Source organism: Danio aesculapii, chromosome 22 (genome assembly GCF_903798145.1).
Source record: "Danio aesculapii chromosome 22, fDanAes4.1, whole genome shotgun sequence".
Classification (NCBI taxonomy): domain Eukaryota; kingdom Metazoa; phylum Chordata; class Actinopteri; order Cypriniformes; family Danionidae; genus Danio; species Danio aesculapii.
Window position 1 is genome coordinate 468,669 of NC_079456.1, and position 18,112 is coordinate 486,780.

At 41.5% G+C, this 18,112-nt stretch overlaps 2 protein-coding genes across 2 annotated transcripts in view; both read right to left on the reverse strand.

Moving 5' to 3' along the window:
• Positions 1 to 10,118: 10,118 nt before the first annotated feature.
• Positions 10,119 to 13,144, reverse strand: LOC130216473 (transmembrane protein 88). The gene is made up of 3 exons (XM_056448368.1): positions 13,097 to 13,144; positions 11,842 to 12,121; positions 10,119 to 10,903 (listed from the first exon to the last, which is right to left on the reverse strand). The coding sequence occupies exons 2-3, from the start codon at positions 12,118 to 12,120 to the stop codon at positions 10,676 to 10,678; spliced, it is 507 nt and encodes a 168-aa protein (XP_056304343.1). The 5' UTR covers position 12,121; positions 13,097 to 13,144; the 3' UTR covers positions 10,119 to 10,675.
• A 2,561-nt stretch (positions 13,145 to 15,705) lies between these two features.
• nbl1 (NBL1, DAN family BMP antagonist) overlaps positions 15,706 to 18,112 on the reverse strand; it is a 14,236-nt gene continuing 11,829 nt past the window's right edge. The window contains exon 4 of the mRNA XM_056448064.1: positions 15,706 to 16,307. Coding sequence (XP_056304039.1) covers positions 16,062 to 16,307 — 246 coding nt within the window. The 3' untranslated portion in view covers positions 15,706 to 16,061. The remainder of the gene's footprint in view (positions 16,308 to 18,112) is intronic.

Consider the following 18,112-nt stretch of genomic DNA (forward strand, 5'->3'; position numbering starts at 1 on the left):
ACAGTTATTGATGTGCAGATGACTGATTCAATGATGGAGGTGTAGAACTGTTTCAGCAGCTCCTTTGGAAGGTTAAACTTCCTCAGCTGACGAAGAAAGTACAGCCTCTGTTGAGCTTTTTTGACAATGGAGTCAATGTGAGTGTCCCACTTCAGGTCCTGAGAGATGGTGGTGCCCAGGAACCTGAATGACTCCACTGCTGCCACAATGCTGTCCATGATGCTCAGTGGGGGGAGAGCAGGGGGGTTTCTCCTGAAGTCCACTATCATCTCCACTGTTTTGAGCGTGTTGAGCTCCAGGTTGTTGTGGCTACACCAGACAGCCAACTCCTTAACCTCCTGTCTGTAAGCAGACTCGTCACCGTCCTGAATGAGGCCGATAAGTGTGGTGTCGTCTGCAAACTTCAGGAGCTTCACAGAGGAGTCTTTTGATGTGCAGTCATTCGTGTACAGGGAGAAGAGCAGTGGGGAGAGGACACACCCCTGGGGGGCGCCAGTGCTGATTGTGCGGATGCTAGATGAGAATTTTCCCAGCTTCACCAGCTGCTGCCTGTCTGTTAGGAAGCTGTTGATCCAATGACAGACAGAGGTGGGCACAGAGAGCTGAGTTAATTTGGGCAGGAGAAGTTTTGGGATGATAGTGTTAAACGCCGAGCTGAAGTCAACAAACAAGATCCTCACATAGGTCCCTGGTCTGTCTAGGTGTTGCAGAGCATAATGCAGTCCCATATTTACTGCATCATCCACAGACCTGTTTGCTCTGTAGGCAAACTGAAGAGAGTCCAGTGAGGGTTCAGTGATGTCCTTCAGGTGGGCCAGCACCAGTTTTTCAAAGGACTTCATGACCACAGATGTTAGTGCCACCGGTCTGTAGTCATTTAGTCCTGTAAGTTTGGGTTTCTTTGGGATGGGGATGATGGTAGAGCGTTTGAGGCAGGAGGGAACTTCACACAGCTCCAGTGATCTGTTGAAGATCAGGGTGAAGATGGGGGCCAGTTGGTCAGCACAGGATTTTAAACAGGCTGGTGTTATAAAATCTGGGCCTGGTGCTTTTTTCCTCTTCTGTTTCCGGAAGACCTGGCACACCTCCTCTTCACTGAACTGTAGGGCAGGTATGAGGGAGGCGGGGGATGGTGGTGTTAATGGTGGCGTGAAGAGCAGTTCAGAGTGGGTCTGGGGGGTTTTCTCAAACCGGCAGTAAAACTCATTCAGGTCGTTTGCAAGTCGTTCATTGTCTACAGTGCTGGAGGATGGTGTCTTGTAGTTTGTGATGTTCTTCAGACTTTTCCACACGGATGCTGAGTCGCTGGAAGAGAACTGACTCCTTAGTTTCTCAGAATAGTTCCTTTTTGCGACTCTGATCTCCTTTTCCAGTGTGTATTTGGCCTGTTTATACAAGGCCCTATCCCCATTCCTGTAAGCAACCTCCTTGGCCTGGCGTAGCTGTCTGAGTTTTACAGTGAACCATGGTTTGTCATTGTTGTATGTGAGTTGAGTCCTGGTAGGAATGCACACGTCTTCACAGAAACTGATATAAGATGTTACAGTCTCTGTGAGCTCATCCAGATCGTTTGCAGCAGCTTCAAAAACACTCCAGTCAGTGAGGTGGAAACAGGCTTGTAGATCCCGCTCTGTTTCGTTAGTCCATCTTTTTACAGATCTTAATACAGGTTTGGCTGTTTTCAGTTTCTGCCTGTAGGTTGGAATGAGATGAATCAAACAATGGTCAGAGTGTCCCAAAGCTGCTCGTTGGACGGAGCGGTATGCATCCTTTATTGTGGTATAACAGTGATCCAGTATATTTCTGTCTCTTGTGGGACATGTCACATGCTGTCTATATTTTGGCAGTTCACGGGACAGTTTTGCTTTGTTAAAATCCCCGAGAATGATTAAAGCAGAGTCCGGGTGTAGTTGCTCTAACACCGTGATCTGATCAGCTAGTTTCTGTAACGCCAGACTTGCGTGCGCGAGTGGAGGAATGTAAACACTGATGAGGATGAACGAGCAAAACTCGCGCGGGGAGTAAAAAGGCTTACAGTTAATAAACAGTGCTTCGAGATCTGGACAGCACATCTTCTTTAAAACTGTTACATCTGTACACCACCTTTCATTGATGTAAAAGCACGTCCCGCCACCGCGTTGATTCTTCGTCGCGATCCGCTCTGAACAGCTGATAGCCCGGTAGGTGAAGCGCGTTGTCCGGTATGGTGTCGTTCAGCCAGGTTTCCGTGAAACACAGAGCAGCTGAATGCAGAAAATCCCTGTTTGTCTGAGGGAGCAGAATGAGTTCGTCTATTTTGTTGGGTAGAGAGCGGAGATTTGCTAGATGGATGCTAGGCAACGCGGTCCGAAATCCGCGCTGTCTGAGTTTCACCAGCGCGCCTGCACGCTTTCCTCGTCTGCGCGCTTGGAAGCGTTTGAGTAGCACCGCGGCTCCGCCGACTACAATGTCCAACAGAACATCAGATAAATCCAGGTATGGAAAAATATTCGGTGGTGTATGTGCCCGAATGTCCAACAATTCGTCTCTGGTGAAACTAATTGTAGGAAAATGACTCGAGACAGGACAAACTAACAAAAACACAAACACTACTGCAGAGCACGACACGGAGGCTGCCATCATCATCGGCGCCATATATATATACTAAATATTCAAACACCATAGCTACTGTATTTAATAGCAATATTTTTGTAACATTTTAACTTAATTAAGAAATGAAATAATTCAAGATATTAAGTCTTGTTGTCTTGTTAAATATTGTTTATCAAAATTAATTACATTTAAAACTAGAGTTTGGAAAATACTTAATACAAAATCAAAATATGTGTATATTTTTGACTCCACTTGAACATAACTTCGTGTTTTTAGCACAGATTTGCTTAAATTACTAAAGAAAATATATGTAATTTTCCCACAAAAGTGTCTTGATTTTCAGGATTTTTCAGGATCATTCAGCAACAGTCTGAGTGCTGACTTCATCTGCATACATTTACATACACATATATGTGCAGTGATCTGTGTTACACTCTCATGAACAACACAAACACAACAGATGTTTTATGCATCATCTTATAAGCGAGCGGGAACACTGGCTGAATCTTGTAAACAACCTGTGTGTGTGTGTGTGTGTGTGTGTGTGTGTGTGTGTATGTTCACTGAGCATCAGCTGTGTCAGGTCAAGTGGACACCGTCATGATGAAGATCTGCTCACACACAATAACACATCACCGTCAGCGAAGGAGAGAGTGTAATGAGAGTCACGCTGTCAGAGAGAAGAGAAAACACTCCAGCAGAGCGCCACAGAAACAGGCCACGTCTGCAGACTCACAGAAAAACACTGCTGAAACACACACTATATCGGTCTTAAAGTGTGTGTGAACCGGAAGCTGCTGGGTGTTTTATTTCAGTATGTTGATGTGCTTACAACTGAAAAGGAAAATTGAGTAGGGGGCGGGGCTTTCTTTTTGCTCAGCATTAGTAAACTAACAGTAAGAGGGGTGTGGCTAATAATACTGTATCAGAAGCAGTAAACTGACATCATTAGAGAAGAAGCCAATCTAAAGGCAGATGCTCAGACTGATGATTAACAAAACAAACATTGTTTCAGTGGATTAACTTGCACCAAAAAAAAAAAACAGTATGTGCTGGCAAAATAAACATTGCCAAATTTGATTTAACATGGAGTTTAACAAGGATATCTATAAGCTAATCTGCATTTACAAAATAGAAGCATTTAACACTTTACCAATCAAATACTCTTTATTATCTGGTTGTTCCCCAACAAGCAACGCCACTGAAACTCCCTAAAATACCAAAGACACTATAGCAACACCACTAAAACTGTCCAAAACACCAAATCAACACCACTGAAACTGTACAAACACCATAGCAACACCACTGAAACTGTCCAAAACACCATAACAACTGTACAAACACCAAATCAACACCACTGAAACTATACAAACACCATATCAACACCACTGAAACTGTACAAACACCATATCAACACCACTGAAACTGTACAAACACCATATCAACACCACTGAAACTGTCCAAAACACCATATCAACACCACTGAAACTGTACAAACACCATATCAACACCACTGAAACTGTACAAACACCATATCAACACCACTGAAACTGTACAAACACCATATCAACACCACTGAAACTATACAAACACCATATCAACACCACTGAAACTGTACAAAACACCATATCAACACCACTGAAACTGTACAAACACCATATCAACACCACTGAAACTGTACAAACACCATATCAACACCACTGAAACGGTCCAAAACACCATATCAACACCACTGAAACTGTACAAACACCATATCAACACCACTGAAACTGTACAAACACCATATCAACACCACTGAAACTGTACAAACACCATATCAACACCACTGAAACTATACAAACACCATATCAACACCACTGAAACTGTACAAACACCATATCAACACCACTGAAACTATACAAACACCATATCAACACCACTGAAACTGTACAAACACCATATCAACACCACTGAAACTGTCCAAAACACCATATCAACACCACTGAAACTGTACAAACACCATATCAACACCACTGAAACTGTACAAACACCATATCAACACCACTGAAACTGTACAAACACCATATCAACACCACTGAAACTGTACAAACACCAAATCAACACCACTGAAACTGTACAAACACCATAGCAACACCACTGAAACTGTCCAAAACACCAAATCAACACCACTGAAACTGTCCAAAACACCATATCAACACCACTGAAACTGTCCAAAACACCAAATCAACACCACTGAAACTGTACAAACACCATAACAACTGTACAAACACCAAATCAACACCACTGAAACTGTACAAACACCATAGCAACACCACTGAAACTGTCCAAAACACCAAATCAACACCACTGAAACTATACAAACACCATAACAACTGTACAAACACCAAATCAACACCACTGAAACTGTACAAACACCATATCAACACCACTGAAACTGTCCAAAACACCAAATCAACACCACTGAAACTGTCCAAACACCATAGCAACACCACTGAAACTGTACAAACACCATAGCAACACCACTGAAACTGTACAAACACCATAGCAACACCACTGAAACTGTCCAAACACCATATCAACACCACTGAAACTATACAAACACCATATCAACACCACTGAAACTGTCCAAAACACCAAATCAACACCACTGAAACTGTCCAAAACACCATATCAACACCACTGAAACTGTACAAACACCATAGCAACACCACTGAAACTGTCCAAACACCATAGCAACACCACTGAAACTATACAAACACCAAATCAAACACCACTGAAACTGTACAAACACCATAACAACTGTACAAACACCAAATCAACACCACTGAAACTGTCCAAAACACCAAATCAACACCACTGAAACTGTACAAACACCATAGCAACACCACTGAAACTGTACAAACACCATAGCAACACCACTGAAACTGTCCAAACACCATATCAACACCACTGAAACTATACAAACACCATATCAACACCACTGAAACTGTCTAAACACCATAGCAACACCACTGAAACTGTACAAACACCATATCAACACCACTGAAAATGTCTAAACACCATAACAACTGTACAAACACCAAATCAACACCACTGAAACTGTACAAACACCATAACAACTGTACAAACACCATATCAACACCACTGAAACTATACAAACACCATATCAACACCACTGAAACTGTCTAAACACCATAGCAACACCACTGAAACTGTACAAACACCATAGCAACACCACTGAAACTGTCCAAACACCATAGCAACACCACTGAAACTATACAAACACCAAATCAACACCACTGAAACTGTACAAACACCAAATCAACACCACTGAAACTGTACAAACACCATATTAACTGTACAAACACCATAGCAACACCACTGAAACTGTACAAACACCAAATCAACACCACTGAAACTGTACAAACACCATATTAACTGTACAAACACCATAGCAACACCACTGAAACTGTACAAACACCAAATCAACACCACTGAAACTGTACAAACACCAAATCAACACCACTGAAACTGTACAAACACCATATTAACTGTACAAACACCCTAGCAACACCACTGAAACTGTGCAAACACCATAGCAACACCACTGAAACTGTGCAAACACAAAATCAACACCACTAAAACTATATAAACACCATAGCAACACTACTGAAACTGTCTAAACACCATAGCAACACCCCTGAAACCGCCCAAAACTGCATAGCAACTCCCCAGTTACCACTCATCAGCATAGTTTTGTTTAGAGGTAATTCACTGTTTTCATGAATGAACACAGTCTCTGCCCTTGACATTTACTGATAACACACATGCACACATGCGCACAAGCGCACACACACACACACACTCATATTGATCTGCAGCTCTGGTCATTCAGCTGTTTCCTCTCAGTAATCCACCACTGGCGAGTGCTTCTGTTACGAACGCAGACATGAAGAGCTCTTCTGACACACTGCAGAGAGATGCTCGTCCGATCATTCAGATCACAGCAGGAAACTTCTGCTGCTGTTTGTTCATACGGGCACGCTCCCTGATCCAGCAGAACCCATATATCACAACAGAAGAACTTTGGGGAGGTCACTCACTCACTCACACACTCACTCACTCACTCACTCACTCACTCACTCACTGAGATCAGAACTCTCTCTCTCTCTCTCTCTGCAGACTGTCATTATTTATCATTACTTCAACCCCATCTCGTCCCATTACGTTGCCATGGCAGAGGTCCAGCCGGTGCCTGTTGTCATGGTGATAAAGTGCATTGGGGATGGGCGGGGGGGTCATATATTAGGAGTTTTGCATATGTAAATCACACGCTCAGGTTAAAGTGAGCCAGTGTAAGAGTTAATCAGTAAATCACACAGATCAACCCCAGTCGGACCTCCAGCCCAAAGACACACATCTGACACCTCATATGATCAACTGAACTGTGCTGAACGAAATGCGACATCTTGGGTTCACACGATCTTCCCTCTCCACTGCTCTACATAGCAGGAATATCTCTGCGCATCCTGAATTATTAATTAGGAGATATTTTTTGCTGTTCTGGATTTGGGGATGCGTCTGATCCAGATGTCTGCGCTTCGTCTTAATGCAGTCAAATGAAGTCCAGCCACAGATTAGAGTTCAGTCGGTTTATTCACAATAGACCACCAGTCACACACAACACTGACACCCAATCAGCACCACTAGTACAGGTTTATTATACAGCTAGGGTTTCTTCACTACAGAGAACGTCTCATTGAGATGCTGCAATAAATCTGTGCAAGACATTTTTGAAAAACGCAACTGTGAAGCGATCAACCAATCAGCAGCAAGGGGCGTGGCCACTCTTGATGGGGGAGAGGTTTACAGCACAACACAGACATCAGAGACGAAACACAAAAGAGGAATATACAGTACACCTCATATTGAAGAGGAACATTTCTCAAACAAGTGCATCTGGCTGGATTTACATTGTACATCATAAATGAAAGTTTCATGTTTTAAGGGTTTTAGTTACTACAGTATTAGACCTTTTTTTTCTTTATAAAATTCCTCACTAAAATTGCAATAAATGTCTGCAGATTGCGTCTGGGCCTGGTCTTTAGTGATGTTTCCATTCTCTTATTTTTATGCACACTTTGGAATATTGCATCAAAGGCATTGTTTAAATGGACAGGCCAATGTGCACATACAGTAAAACAAATGTGCATAAAACGTTATGTGCACAGCTGAGTAGGATAAACCTTTTATCCGATAAGAGAAACTGTGCATAAATCCAGGAGTCAAATGCTGCATGTGTATGGCATGAGGGGGAAATGTAGAGATTGTGGATGATATGCATGTGTCTGGGGGAATATGCATGTGTTTATGGGCATAGACATGTATTTATGGTCAGATGTAAACAATTGTGGGCATATACATGGTTCTGTGGGCTTATACGTTTGTTTCTTGGTGTATACAGGTGTAATTGTATGTTTGTGGGGGTATTTACATGTTTGTGAGAGTGTGCTTGTGGGTGTTGGCATGCATCTGCAGACCTGTTTTTGTTGACGTATATGATGTGTTTGTGGTTATATATATATATATAGTCAGAATTATTTGCCCTCCTGTTAAATTTTTATTCTTTTTTTTCCCCTAATTTCTGATTTTTCTTCAGCACATCTCTAATCATAATAGTGTTAATAACTCATCTCTAATAACTGATTTATTTTCTCTTCATCATGATGACAGCACATAATATTAGACTAGATATTCTTCAAGACACTAGTATTCAGCTTAAAGTCACATTTAAAGGCTTCACTAGGGTAATTAGGGTAAAGTTAGGGTAATTAGGCAAGTCATTGTATAACAGTGGTTTATTCTGGAGACAATCCAACACTAATATTGCTGAAGGGGCTAATAATATTGACCTTAACATGGCTTTAAAACTAATACAACCCGCTTTTATTCTAGCTGAAATAAAACAAATAAGACTTTCTCCAGAAGAACAAATATTAGAGGAAATACTGAGAGAAATTCCTCAATCTGTTCAACATCATTTGGGAAATAATTGCTAAAGAAATATTCACAGGAGAGCAAATAATTCTGACTTAAACTGTATATACAGTCATAATCAGGGCTTAATTTGTGCCGAAACAAGCTGGATTCGACACCTCTGAAATCTGATCTGATCCCACTCCTCACAAAGCTCTTCACTTTCTTCCATGACTCCCCTCCCCTCTCTACACTTTCCTCCGACACCTCTCCCTCCTCTGGTAACATGCTGGATCCATTACCCCGATCTGTTCTGGGACCTCGCAATTTACAATTTGTGCACTGGTCATAATATATATATATATCTATATATATGTACATTAGGGCTGTGCAATTTGGGGAATATACCTAATTGCAGTTTTTTTGACCGATATTGTGATTTGGATTTGATTTGCGTTTTAATTTTGTAGTCAAGCTTCAGCTCAATAATCTGTATCGTAGCTTCTTACTACAGAGACCCGGAAGAGACGTGGTGATGGGGAAAAAAATAGGGGCAAAGATGTTTTACGTTAACTCACAAAACTGTTCCTCCACAAACACTTCCTGTTCGCTTCATTCATGTAAACTCTCCTGTTTTGCCGAATTTCTCCCGTATTTTACCATTCTATCCCACTATCATCCTGTCATTCAGTATTTTCCTATATTTCTGATATATTTTAAATAAAAGCTCGCTGAAATTATTATTAAAATGTCTGCTTTCACTTTCTTTCCATTAAAGCTGTGTGTCGATCATCGCCTGTCATAAGCTACTTCTGAACCAGTGAATGCATGTATAAGCGCTGACTGACAGACGCGCTTCGTACAATAAACTGATCCCAGATCAGCTTCTGTACACGCCATTTACAGAGGAGCATGAGTGCAGGACACTTTTGGATTCGGTTGTATGTTTAAACAGACAAATACACTGAATAATATGTAAACATCTCCGTCCTGCATGTTTTAATTTGAACAGCTCATTTTCTCTTAAATGAGCACACAGTTTCTAAAGTAATAGAGAGCTTTCATTATAGATCTGTGCAGAGACACCTGCGTTATCAAACTACACAACACGAGACATTAATCTGCTGCTCACTTGATATCAGAGGTGTCACTTTAAATGGCGTGTACAGAAGCTGATCTGGGATCAGTTTATTGTACGGAGCGCGTCTGTCAGTCAGCGCTTATACATGCATTCACTGGTTCAGAGGAAGCTTATGACAGGCGATGATCGACGCACAGCTTTAATGGAAAGAAAGTGGGATAGAATGGTAAAATACTGGAGAATTTCGGCAAAACAGGAGGGTTTACATGAATGAAATGAACAGGAAGTGTTTGTGGAGAAACAGTTTTGAGAGATAACGCAAACATGTTTGCGAAGGAACGCAAAAACCTTAAAAATATGTTTTCCTATTACTCAGGTTTTTTTTCTTTTCACCATTTTTTCCCCACCACCACATCCCTTCTGAGTCTCCGTATCTTACCGACGTGCTGTTTTTTTATATATTAATTCGTCTGTAAATGCTTCTGAAGAGGCAGACGCCATCATCGCAGTCATTCACACTGTCCTGCTTGTTTGTTTTATTGTGGGCGTTCTGCATATTTCGGTTGCGCAATTCTGAATTCAGAAAGTGTGCGCACTCAACTGGCTAGTAAAGCTGTCACACACAGACAGCAGATACGCATTTGCTCTGGGTGGGGGAAGTTAAATAATACATATTTCATATCGCAGCCTCATATGATTAGCTAATCGTAACGTTTCAAATCCCGATTCGATTTCAATTAATCGCACAGCCCTAGCCATAATTGTCATGCAAATGTGTCAAAAGACCAAAAGCGGTCCTAAAATAGTAAAAATACAACGGTAACACTTTTATAATTTAAACGTTACGGTAACACTACTACTTCAATTTCTTGTCATATTCGCAAGAGGTGAAGTTGTCCCGAAAGAGTCTCGTTAGTTCTGTGGATTGTTTTACATGATTGTGTTTCTGCAGATTTACAGCTGTCCTGTGACATCACTCGCCCTTTGACCCCTCACTGGTCACCGGAGATTGGTGGGTCCTGTCAGTCAAACCCAGGCGTGGAAGTCCTGCCTCCAGCCCAAGCCCCTCCCTTGGTAACGAGCTCCAGTGATTGGCTGAAAATATAAAAGAAGGTGGAGCCGCCTGAGAAGAGCGCAGAATGTTGCCGCGGCAATCACGACCAGTGGTGACATCATGACAAAGCCCAGGATGATGAGGGCGGAGCAACTGTTGTCGTCAAGGTAACTGCAGAGAGGAGCAGGAGAAGCCACAACCTGTAGAGCAAACCCAGACAGAGTCAGTATCCTGCGGGTGTTTATGGAGAAATATATACACATTTATATATAAATATATGTAAGTACACTACCTGACAAAAGTCTTGTCGCCTATCCAAGTTTTAGGAACAGCAAATACTGTGATCACATATTCTATACTGGACATTATTGAAGCTTCAGTGAGCAGACTTTAGTCTAAGCAGAGTCAGACCTTATTGTCCTAATCAAATCAGTCAACATCAAGACATGATCAGATTATATTGTGCTCAAATAAGCCTCATCTAGAGGCCTTTACCTTTCATATAACACACTTCTGATACACAATCATCAACTAGAGGTCAAGTTAGTATTTGCTGTTCCTAAAACTTGGATAGGCCACATGACATTTGTCAGGTAGTGTACACAGTATGATCTTTAATATGAATTTTTAGTTTGTACTTTTATTCATTCAATTTGTCTGGTTTTGATATGAGTGTTTGTTCAAGCATTATTTATTTATTTTAATTATTTAAATTTATTTATACAGGGACAATGTACAACATGACATGTTGTGCTAGAGTTAGCTATAAAGCTGATTTACATCTGTAGTCCCTAGGCAGGAAGTTTAAGGAAATATAACAATATTTGTTAAAAAATTGTACAATATACACTTACAGTACAATACACACACAATACAGCATAGTCGGTAAAATGAAGTCAAGCCAGTGATTACATATTTGATTTTCTTTAAACATAAATAATATATGAAAAACAAACACAAATGTTTTAAAAAGTAAAAACTAAACTAAAACCAATAAAACCATTACTGAAATTTTTAAAATGCAAAACTATGTATAATAACCTTGCTGGGCATAGATTTGAGTTTGCGAGTGTATTTTTGGATGTTTGTGGGTATTTGTGGGAGTGTTTTTAGATGTGTTTATGCAGTATATGAGTACCCGCGAGTGGCACAGAAAGCCGGCGTACAGCAGCAGGGCAGCAGGCAGCAGGACGAGGCCGAACACCAGGAACATCAGACACACACACACCAGCAGCAGCAGTAGGTTCCACAGCAGCAGGACCAGCGTCCATATCACACACCCGCAGCGGCCCCGTCGGGGGCCCCAGACCCCACCGTCACACTGGGCCGGAGGCGGCGGCAGCATCCGGATCCCATCGCCCACGTCAAATTCTTCATCACCTCCACCATCATCTAAAAGCACCGCCATACCACACATACTGAACACACACACGCAGAAACACACACACACACACACACACGCACACACATGCACACACACATAGTTATATTTTCATATTGCTTATTATTTCAATTGTTTAGCCAGTGCATAAAGTTTTGAGGTTAAACATGTATATTTATAATTTTAGAGGGTTTTTGGATAAATCTTTTTTACACTATAAATATTTGCGACAACAAACAATTAAATTGATTTCAGTCAGAAAAGTCAAAACTATTATTTTCTGCCTGAACAGGCACAGAAGATCAAATATAATGTTTTTAGATAAAAACATCAAAACTATAACAATAAAGCTGTTTTCTGTGCCTGTAGAAGAGAGATGATGAGTAACAGGTCACGGATACTAAATCAGAAATGATTCAGTCAAACCCAATAAAAAACCGAGAGGCAAATGAGACAGATGGAGAGAAAAGCATGAGGTGACTGTGGGTTCATGGAAATCTTAATGACAAATACAAACATTACAAAACACAATATATCACTCAGAAATGTTTACTAGGGCGTTACCTGACTAAATAACATAAAAGTCAACATAAGATCAAAACAGCCAGGATTTCACTACAGTTTATCCCAGTATATATCCCATTTCACGTCTGTTACATCCTTAGGAGGTCATTTAAACAATCAACTAATTCATTGACTGTTAAACTCTTGATCTTTCTCCAGGACATCCACTAATAACTTTGTGATTGAAGCGGAATTGAATAAACACAAGCGCTTTTTTCGCGCGCTTCACTTCAGACGCCGTTTGGCGCGTTTCGACTCAACGGTTTTTCTGAAAATCGCCTCAGCCTCGCAGATGCTCAATAAACTACTGAGACAGCGTTAAAGTCTGTTTGTACACGAACATCCGTATCGCCGAGACGACGAGGAGCAAATATTACTACCACAACTCTATAATGAAGGGGAAAACATGGCAATGTACGGGATTACAGGTAAGTTTGCAATGTCTTACCTGCCGTAGAGCCGCGGTGATTTTATCCGTTAACCAGAGGATACAAACATCATACAGAGAGAGAGAGAGAGAGAGAGAGAGAGAGAGAGAGAGAGAGAGAGAGAGAGAGAGAGAGAGAGAGAGAGAGAGAGAGAGAGAGAGAGAGAGAACGAGTCTATCTGAGGACACGGGATGGATCCCAGACTATATAACTGTACACAAAAGGTGCACATTTTCTTCAATCACTTACTCTTTTGCAATATTCTATCAGCTACTATTCATATTAATTATTTTTATATACTTTATAAAGTGTATTATATTGTATTAATTAGTTTATGAATTCACAAATTGTTAAATATGCTGTAGCATTCATTAACAAAGAGTTGTAAATACTACACAGTAATACACTACTCAACAACATATTATTATTACTATTTGTTGTTTACTGTTTTAAGCTTTGATCAAATCATACCATGTCAATTCATCTTTAATACCTTCCAAATTAAATGAGGGATTAAATGTGGTCCAGGAGAAACAAAACAAAATAAACACAAAATGAGAAGAAAACTCTTCTGCTTGAGGATAATTATCAGCAGGATTTTCAGCAGGAGTCGTGACTTTCTAAGATGGAAATGTATTGCTAACAGCGGAAGCTAATTAGCGCTGATCACATTTCATCCAAGTGCATTGTAGTGTGTGTAAGCACTTGTTAAGAAGCAGCTTGACAGAAAATACACCTCATTTAGCCGGTTTTTAGGCTAGCCAAGCTATCAGTCCAATGGCTAATGATAGGAAAATAAGCTGAAAGATGAAAGGTGTTAACTTCTAGAGCTGTTTTTGTAATTATACCGAAATAAAGTGTGGCTATATTACAATATTTAACAAAAAACAAAGCATTTTCAGCTCTCAGCAACATTTCTCATGCTGAAATGATTAATCACAGATGTTGATAATGAAACTGATGAGCTTCGTTTATTCCCAGAGTTCTGTGCAGCAGAGATAAAGCAACAGATCCGCTCGGCTCATCAGGGAAGGACTGATGGTGAGACTGGAAACAAGGCACGATGGGTAATTAATTCATGTTTAATTGAATTTTTTAAAAGAGAGAATGAATGTTTCAAAGAAAGGCTCATAAAAAACACACACACGTGCTCACAGCGCCACCTCCTGGCCGACACACACTACTCATAAATCTGGCTTTATGTACTTCATTTATGGAAGATATGGCTGGGAGATGATGACCAGCTTGACCAGAGAGCCCAGTCAAAACCAGGTTGGTCAAGCTGTTTTTAGCTGGTCATTTCCCAGCCTGACCAGCTAAGACCAGCCTGAAAATGGCCAAAACCCCTCTATAACCAGACTTAGGCTGGTTTAAGCTGTTTCTTCAGCAGGGAGAAGCTAAATTAAAAGCACAAATCTCAAAATGCAAAAATGTTTGAGTGAAATAAACACAAGAGTTATTTTAAAGTAATTTTAAAGTTGGCGATCGCATCACATGAGTGTGTTTCTTGCCTTTATAAAACACACAACCTATTTTTCCTGAAAATTTGCTCTGAGTGTGTGTCTTGTTTCTCTTCTGAACTGAATGGGCTTCATGTGACCCATTTCAGAGACTGGACACACACACACACACACACACGTACATGTGCACACAAACGCTCTCTCTCACACACACAACCACTTCCCGCTGTCCCTGATGGTTACCATGGCGAACACAGTGGCCGAACACTTGATGGCCTTTTCATCTAAACATCACTGGACAGATGACGGACAGTCCGACTGCGCCGCAGTGCTCTAGTTCACATTCATTCATTTTCCTTCAGCTGAGTCCCTTATTTACCAGAGGTCGCCACAGCAGAATGAACCGACAACTATTCCAGCATATGTTTTACACAGCGGATGCCCTTCCAGCTACAACCCAGTAGTGGGAAACACCCACACACACTCATTCACACACACACACTCATACACTACGGCCAGTTTAGTTGATCAATTCCCCTATAGCGCATGTGTTTGGACTGTGGGGGAAACCGGAGCACCCAGAGGAAACCCACACCAACACGGGGAGAACATGCAAACTCCACACAGAAACATCGAAACTCAAACCAGCGACCTTCTTGCTGTGAGGCGACAGTGCTAACCACTGAGCCACCATGCCACTCTCGTCTAGTTGACCTGACGTATGAAATTAATATAGAGAGTTAACACACACATCAGTCACTGGTCTCCTCTCGCTCGCTGTGGAATTAAGACATGATTTCCAGCAAAGTTGCTTCCAAATGCCATTTATTGTGGAAAGTGCTTTATGAATCAAGCAAGAGGGTGTGCCTAAAATACTCAGAACACTCACTATAATCATATACGTCTGTAATAATGAGGTAACTTCAGACATTAATAGAATTTCATGTTTTATTGTGATTAAACGACATTACATAGGTGAAACACTGTGGTTGTAGGTGTTCCTGTGTGTGTGTGTGTGTGTGTGTGTGTGTGTGTGTGTGCTACGTTACATACACATCTGGATAAGTGTGTGTGTGTGTGTGCTACGTTACATACACATCTGGATAAGTGTGTGTGTGTGTGTGTGTGTGTGTGTGTGCTACGTTACATACACATCTGGATAAGTGTGTGTGTGTGTGTGTGTGTGTGTGTGTGTGTGTGTGCTACGTTACATACACATCTGGATAAGTGTGTGTGAATGCAGTTGTTGTGTTTCCATCATAAGATGTGAATTAGATTTATGCACAACACTGGAATATGGCCTAAAATATTGGAGATTAAAGCAGATAACCTCCTCAGTGACCGCAGACTTTACACACTACAGCTGTATATTCCAAAATGTGCGTAAAATAGGTGGACAGAAACAAAGCTAGTGATATATAGTTGCATTTATTCTCGAAGTCTTGATTAGTGTTGTGAGGAAAGTGCTTTAGGAAGAGAGAGGGTGTTATTCAGTAGGCTGTGTTAAAGGGTGTGTGCGTGTGTTTCACCCAGCCTCAGGCGCGTGCATGTCTAAATGCGCGTCTGCATGCATGTGAGCCTGCTGCGGGTGTGTGTGCGTGGCGTCGGGCAGCGACGGCGTGTCCAGCGCTCCCTCATGCGGGTACAGCTGCAGCAGCGCCCCCTCCTGGCTGCTCTCTTTACTGCAGGACTGGCAGCTGCAGTGCAGGATACGCTCCACTAACTTATCCACACGCGGAGCTTCATCACTGCCTGAGCAGTCCAGAGTCACCTGTGAACACACGCACACACACACACACACACGCACACACGCACACACGCACACACACACACACACACATCAGTCTGATTTGACTGAATCACAGTGGCCGTTACACCTTTAATTATAATTTTTCTAATCATCAGAGGGGATTATTACTCTCATCCACTGGTCTCCAGCACCGCTATTGAGGTGTTGTGTGTGTGTGTGTGTGTGTATTAGTCAGGTGTGTGTCCTCCTCTAGCGTCTCCTGTGTGTAGCACTAGTGTCCTCCACATCTCCTCCTCCTCCTTCTGTTGTGTTCTGATGTGATTTCTGACTGTTGTAGCTGTGTAATAACTCTAATCATTTAGCGGAGTGATATGGAGCTGTAATACACTCTAAACCTGCCGGAACTACTTTAGCTGTGCCTTTATCTGACATATCCAAACACCTTAGAGTGACCATCAGCCAATCAGATTCCAGCATTCAACAGACCTGTAGTATAATGAGAAATATATTAGCGAGAACTAATCTAGTCAAGACTGGAAACTGACTCCTGCAGAACAGTTCTGCTTTATGTTTTTAACATCAAATTATAGAATTTAAATGAACTAAAAATGGAATATAATTATGCCTATATGCATTATTATGCTGTTGTGAATCATTACATTGTCTTTAAAAGTACAATAGTAGCATTTATAGCCAGAGTTGCCAAGTATGCCGTTTTCAACCATTTCCTGCAGTTTGTTTTTATTGCGTGGGTTAAAAGTTTGAAATATTACAGCTTATTATATATTGCAAATATATATAAATGGTTGCGTTGAAATATTTTACTCGACCAAATTAAAAACAAGGACATGCCAGGAGGATGAAGCAGCGTAAGCTCAGTTTTGTGAGGTGATCTATAGGTGTGTGTGTGTCTGGCGGTTTTCGTTTGTAACAGGTTGACAGGCACTCTGGAAGTGTTGCTATAACAACGTAAAAGTAATATGAAATGTAGCATACAGAAGTGCGTCAATTTACAATTGAATTAATATCTCGAATGGTAAAATAATAAAATAAAGATTCAAGATTCACTGCGCATTTTACACGTTTTTCAAATCTCTACTCAGCCAATCACACGGCAGCAGCTCAGTGCATGTAGGCATGTAGACATGGTCAAGAGGATCTGCTGCAGGTCAAAGTGAGCATCAGAATGAGGAAGAAAGGGGATTTAAGTGACGCTGAACGTGGCATGGTTGTTGGTGCCAGACGGGCTGCTCTGAGTATTTCAGAAACTGCTGATCTACTGGGATTTTCACGCACAACCATCTCTAGGCTTTACAGAGAATGGTCCGACAAAGAGGAAATATCCAGTGAAGGCAAATGCCTTGTTGATGCCAGAGGTCAGAGGAGAATGGCCAGACTGGTTCCAGCTGATAGAAAGGCAACAGTAACTCAAATAAGCACTCGTTACAACCGAGGTCTGCAGAAGAGCATCTCTGAACACACAACACGTCCAACCTTGAGGCGGATGGGCTACAGCAGCAGAAAACCACACCGGGTGCCGCTCCTGTCAGCTAAGAACAGGAAACTGAGGCTACAATTCACACAGGCTCACCAAAACTGGACAATAGAAGATTGGAGAAACGTTGCCTGGTCTGATGAGTCTCCATTTCTGCTGACACATTCGGATGCTCGGGGCAGAATTTGGCCTCAACAACATGAAAGCATGGATCCATCCTGCCTTGTATCAGCGGTTCAGGCTGCTGGTGGTGGTGTAATGGTGGGGGGGAGATTTTCTTTGGGTCCATTAGTACCAATTGAGCATGGTGTCAACACCACAGCCTACCTGA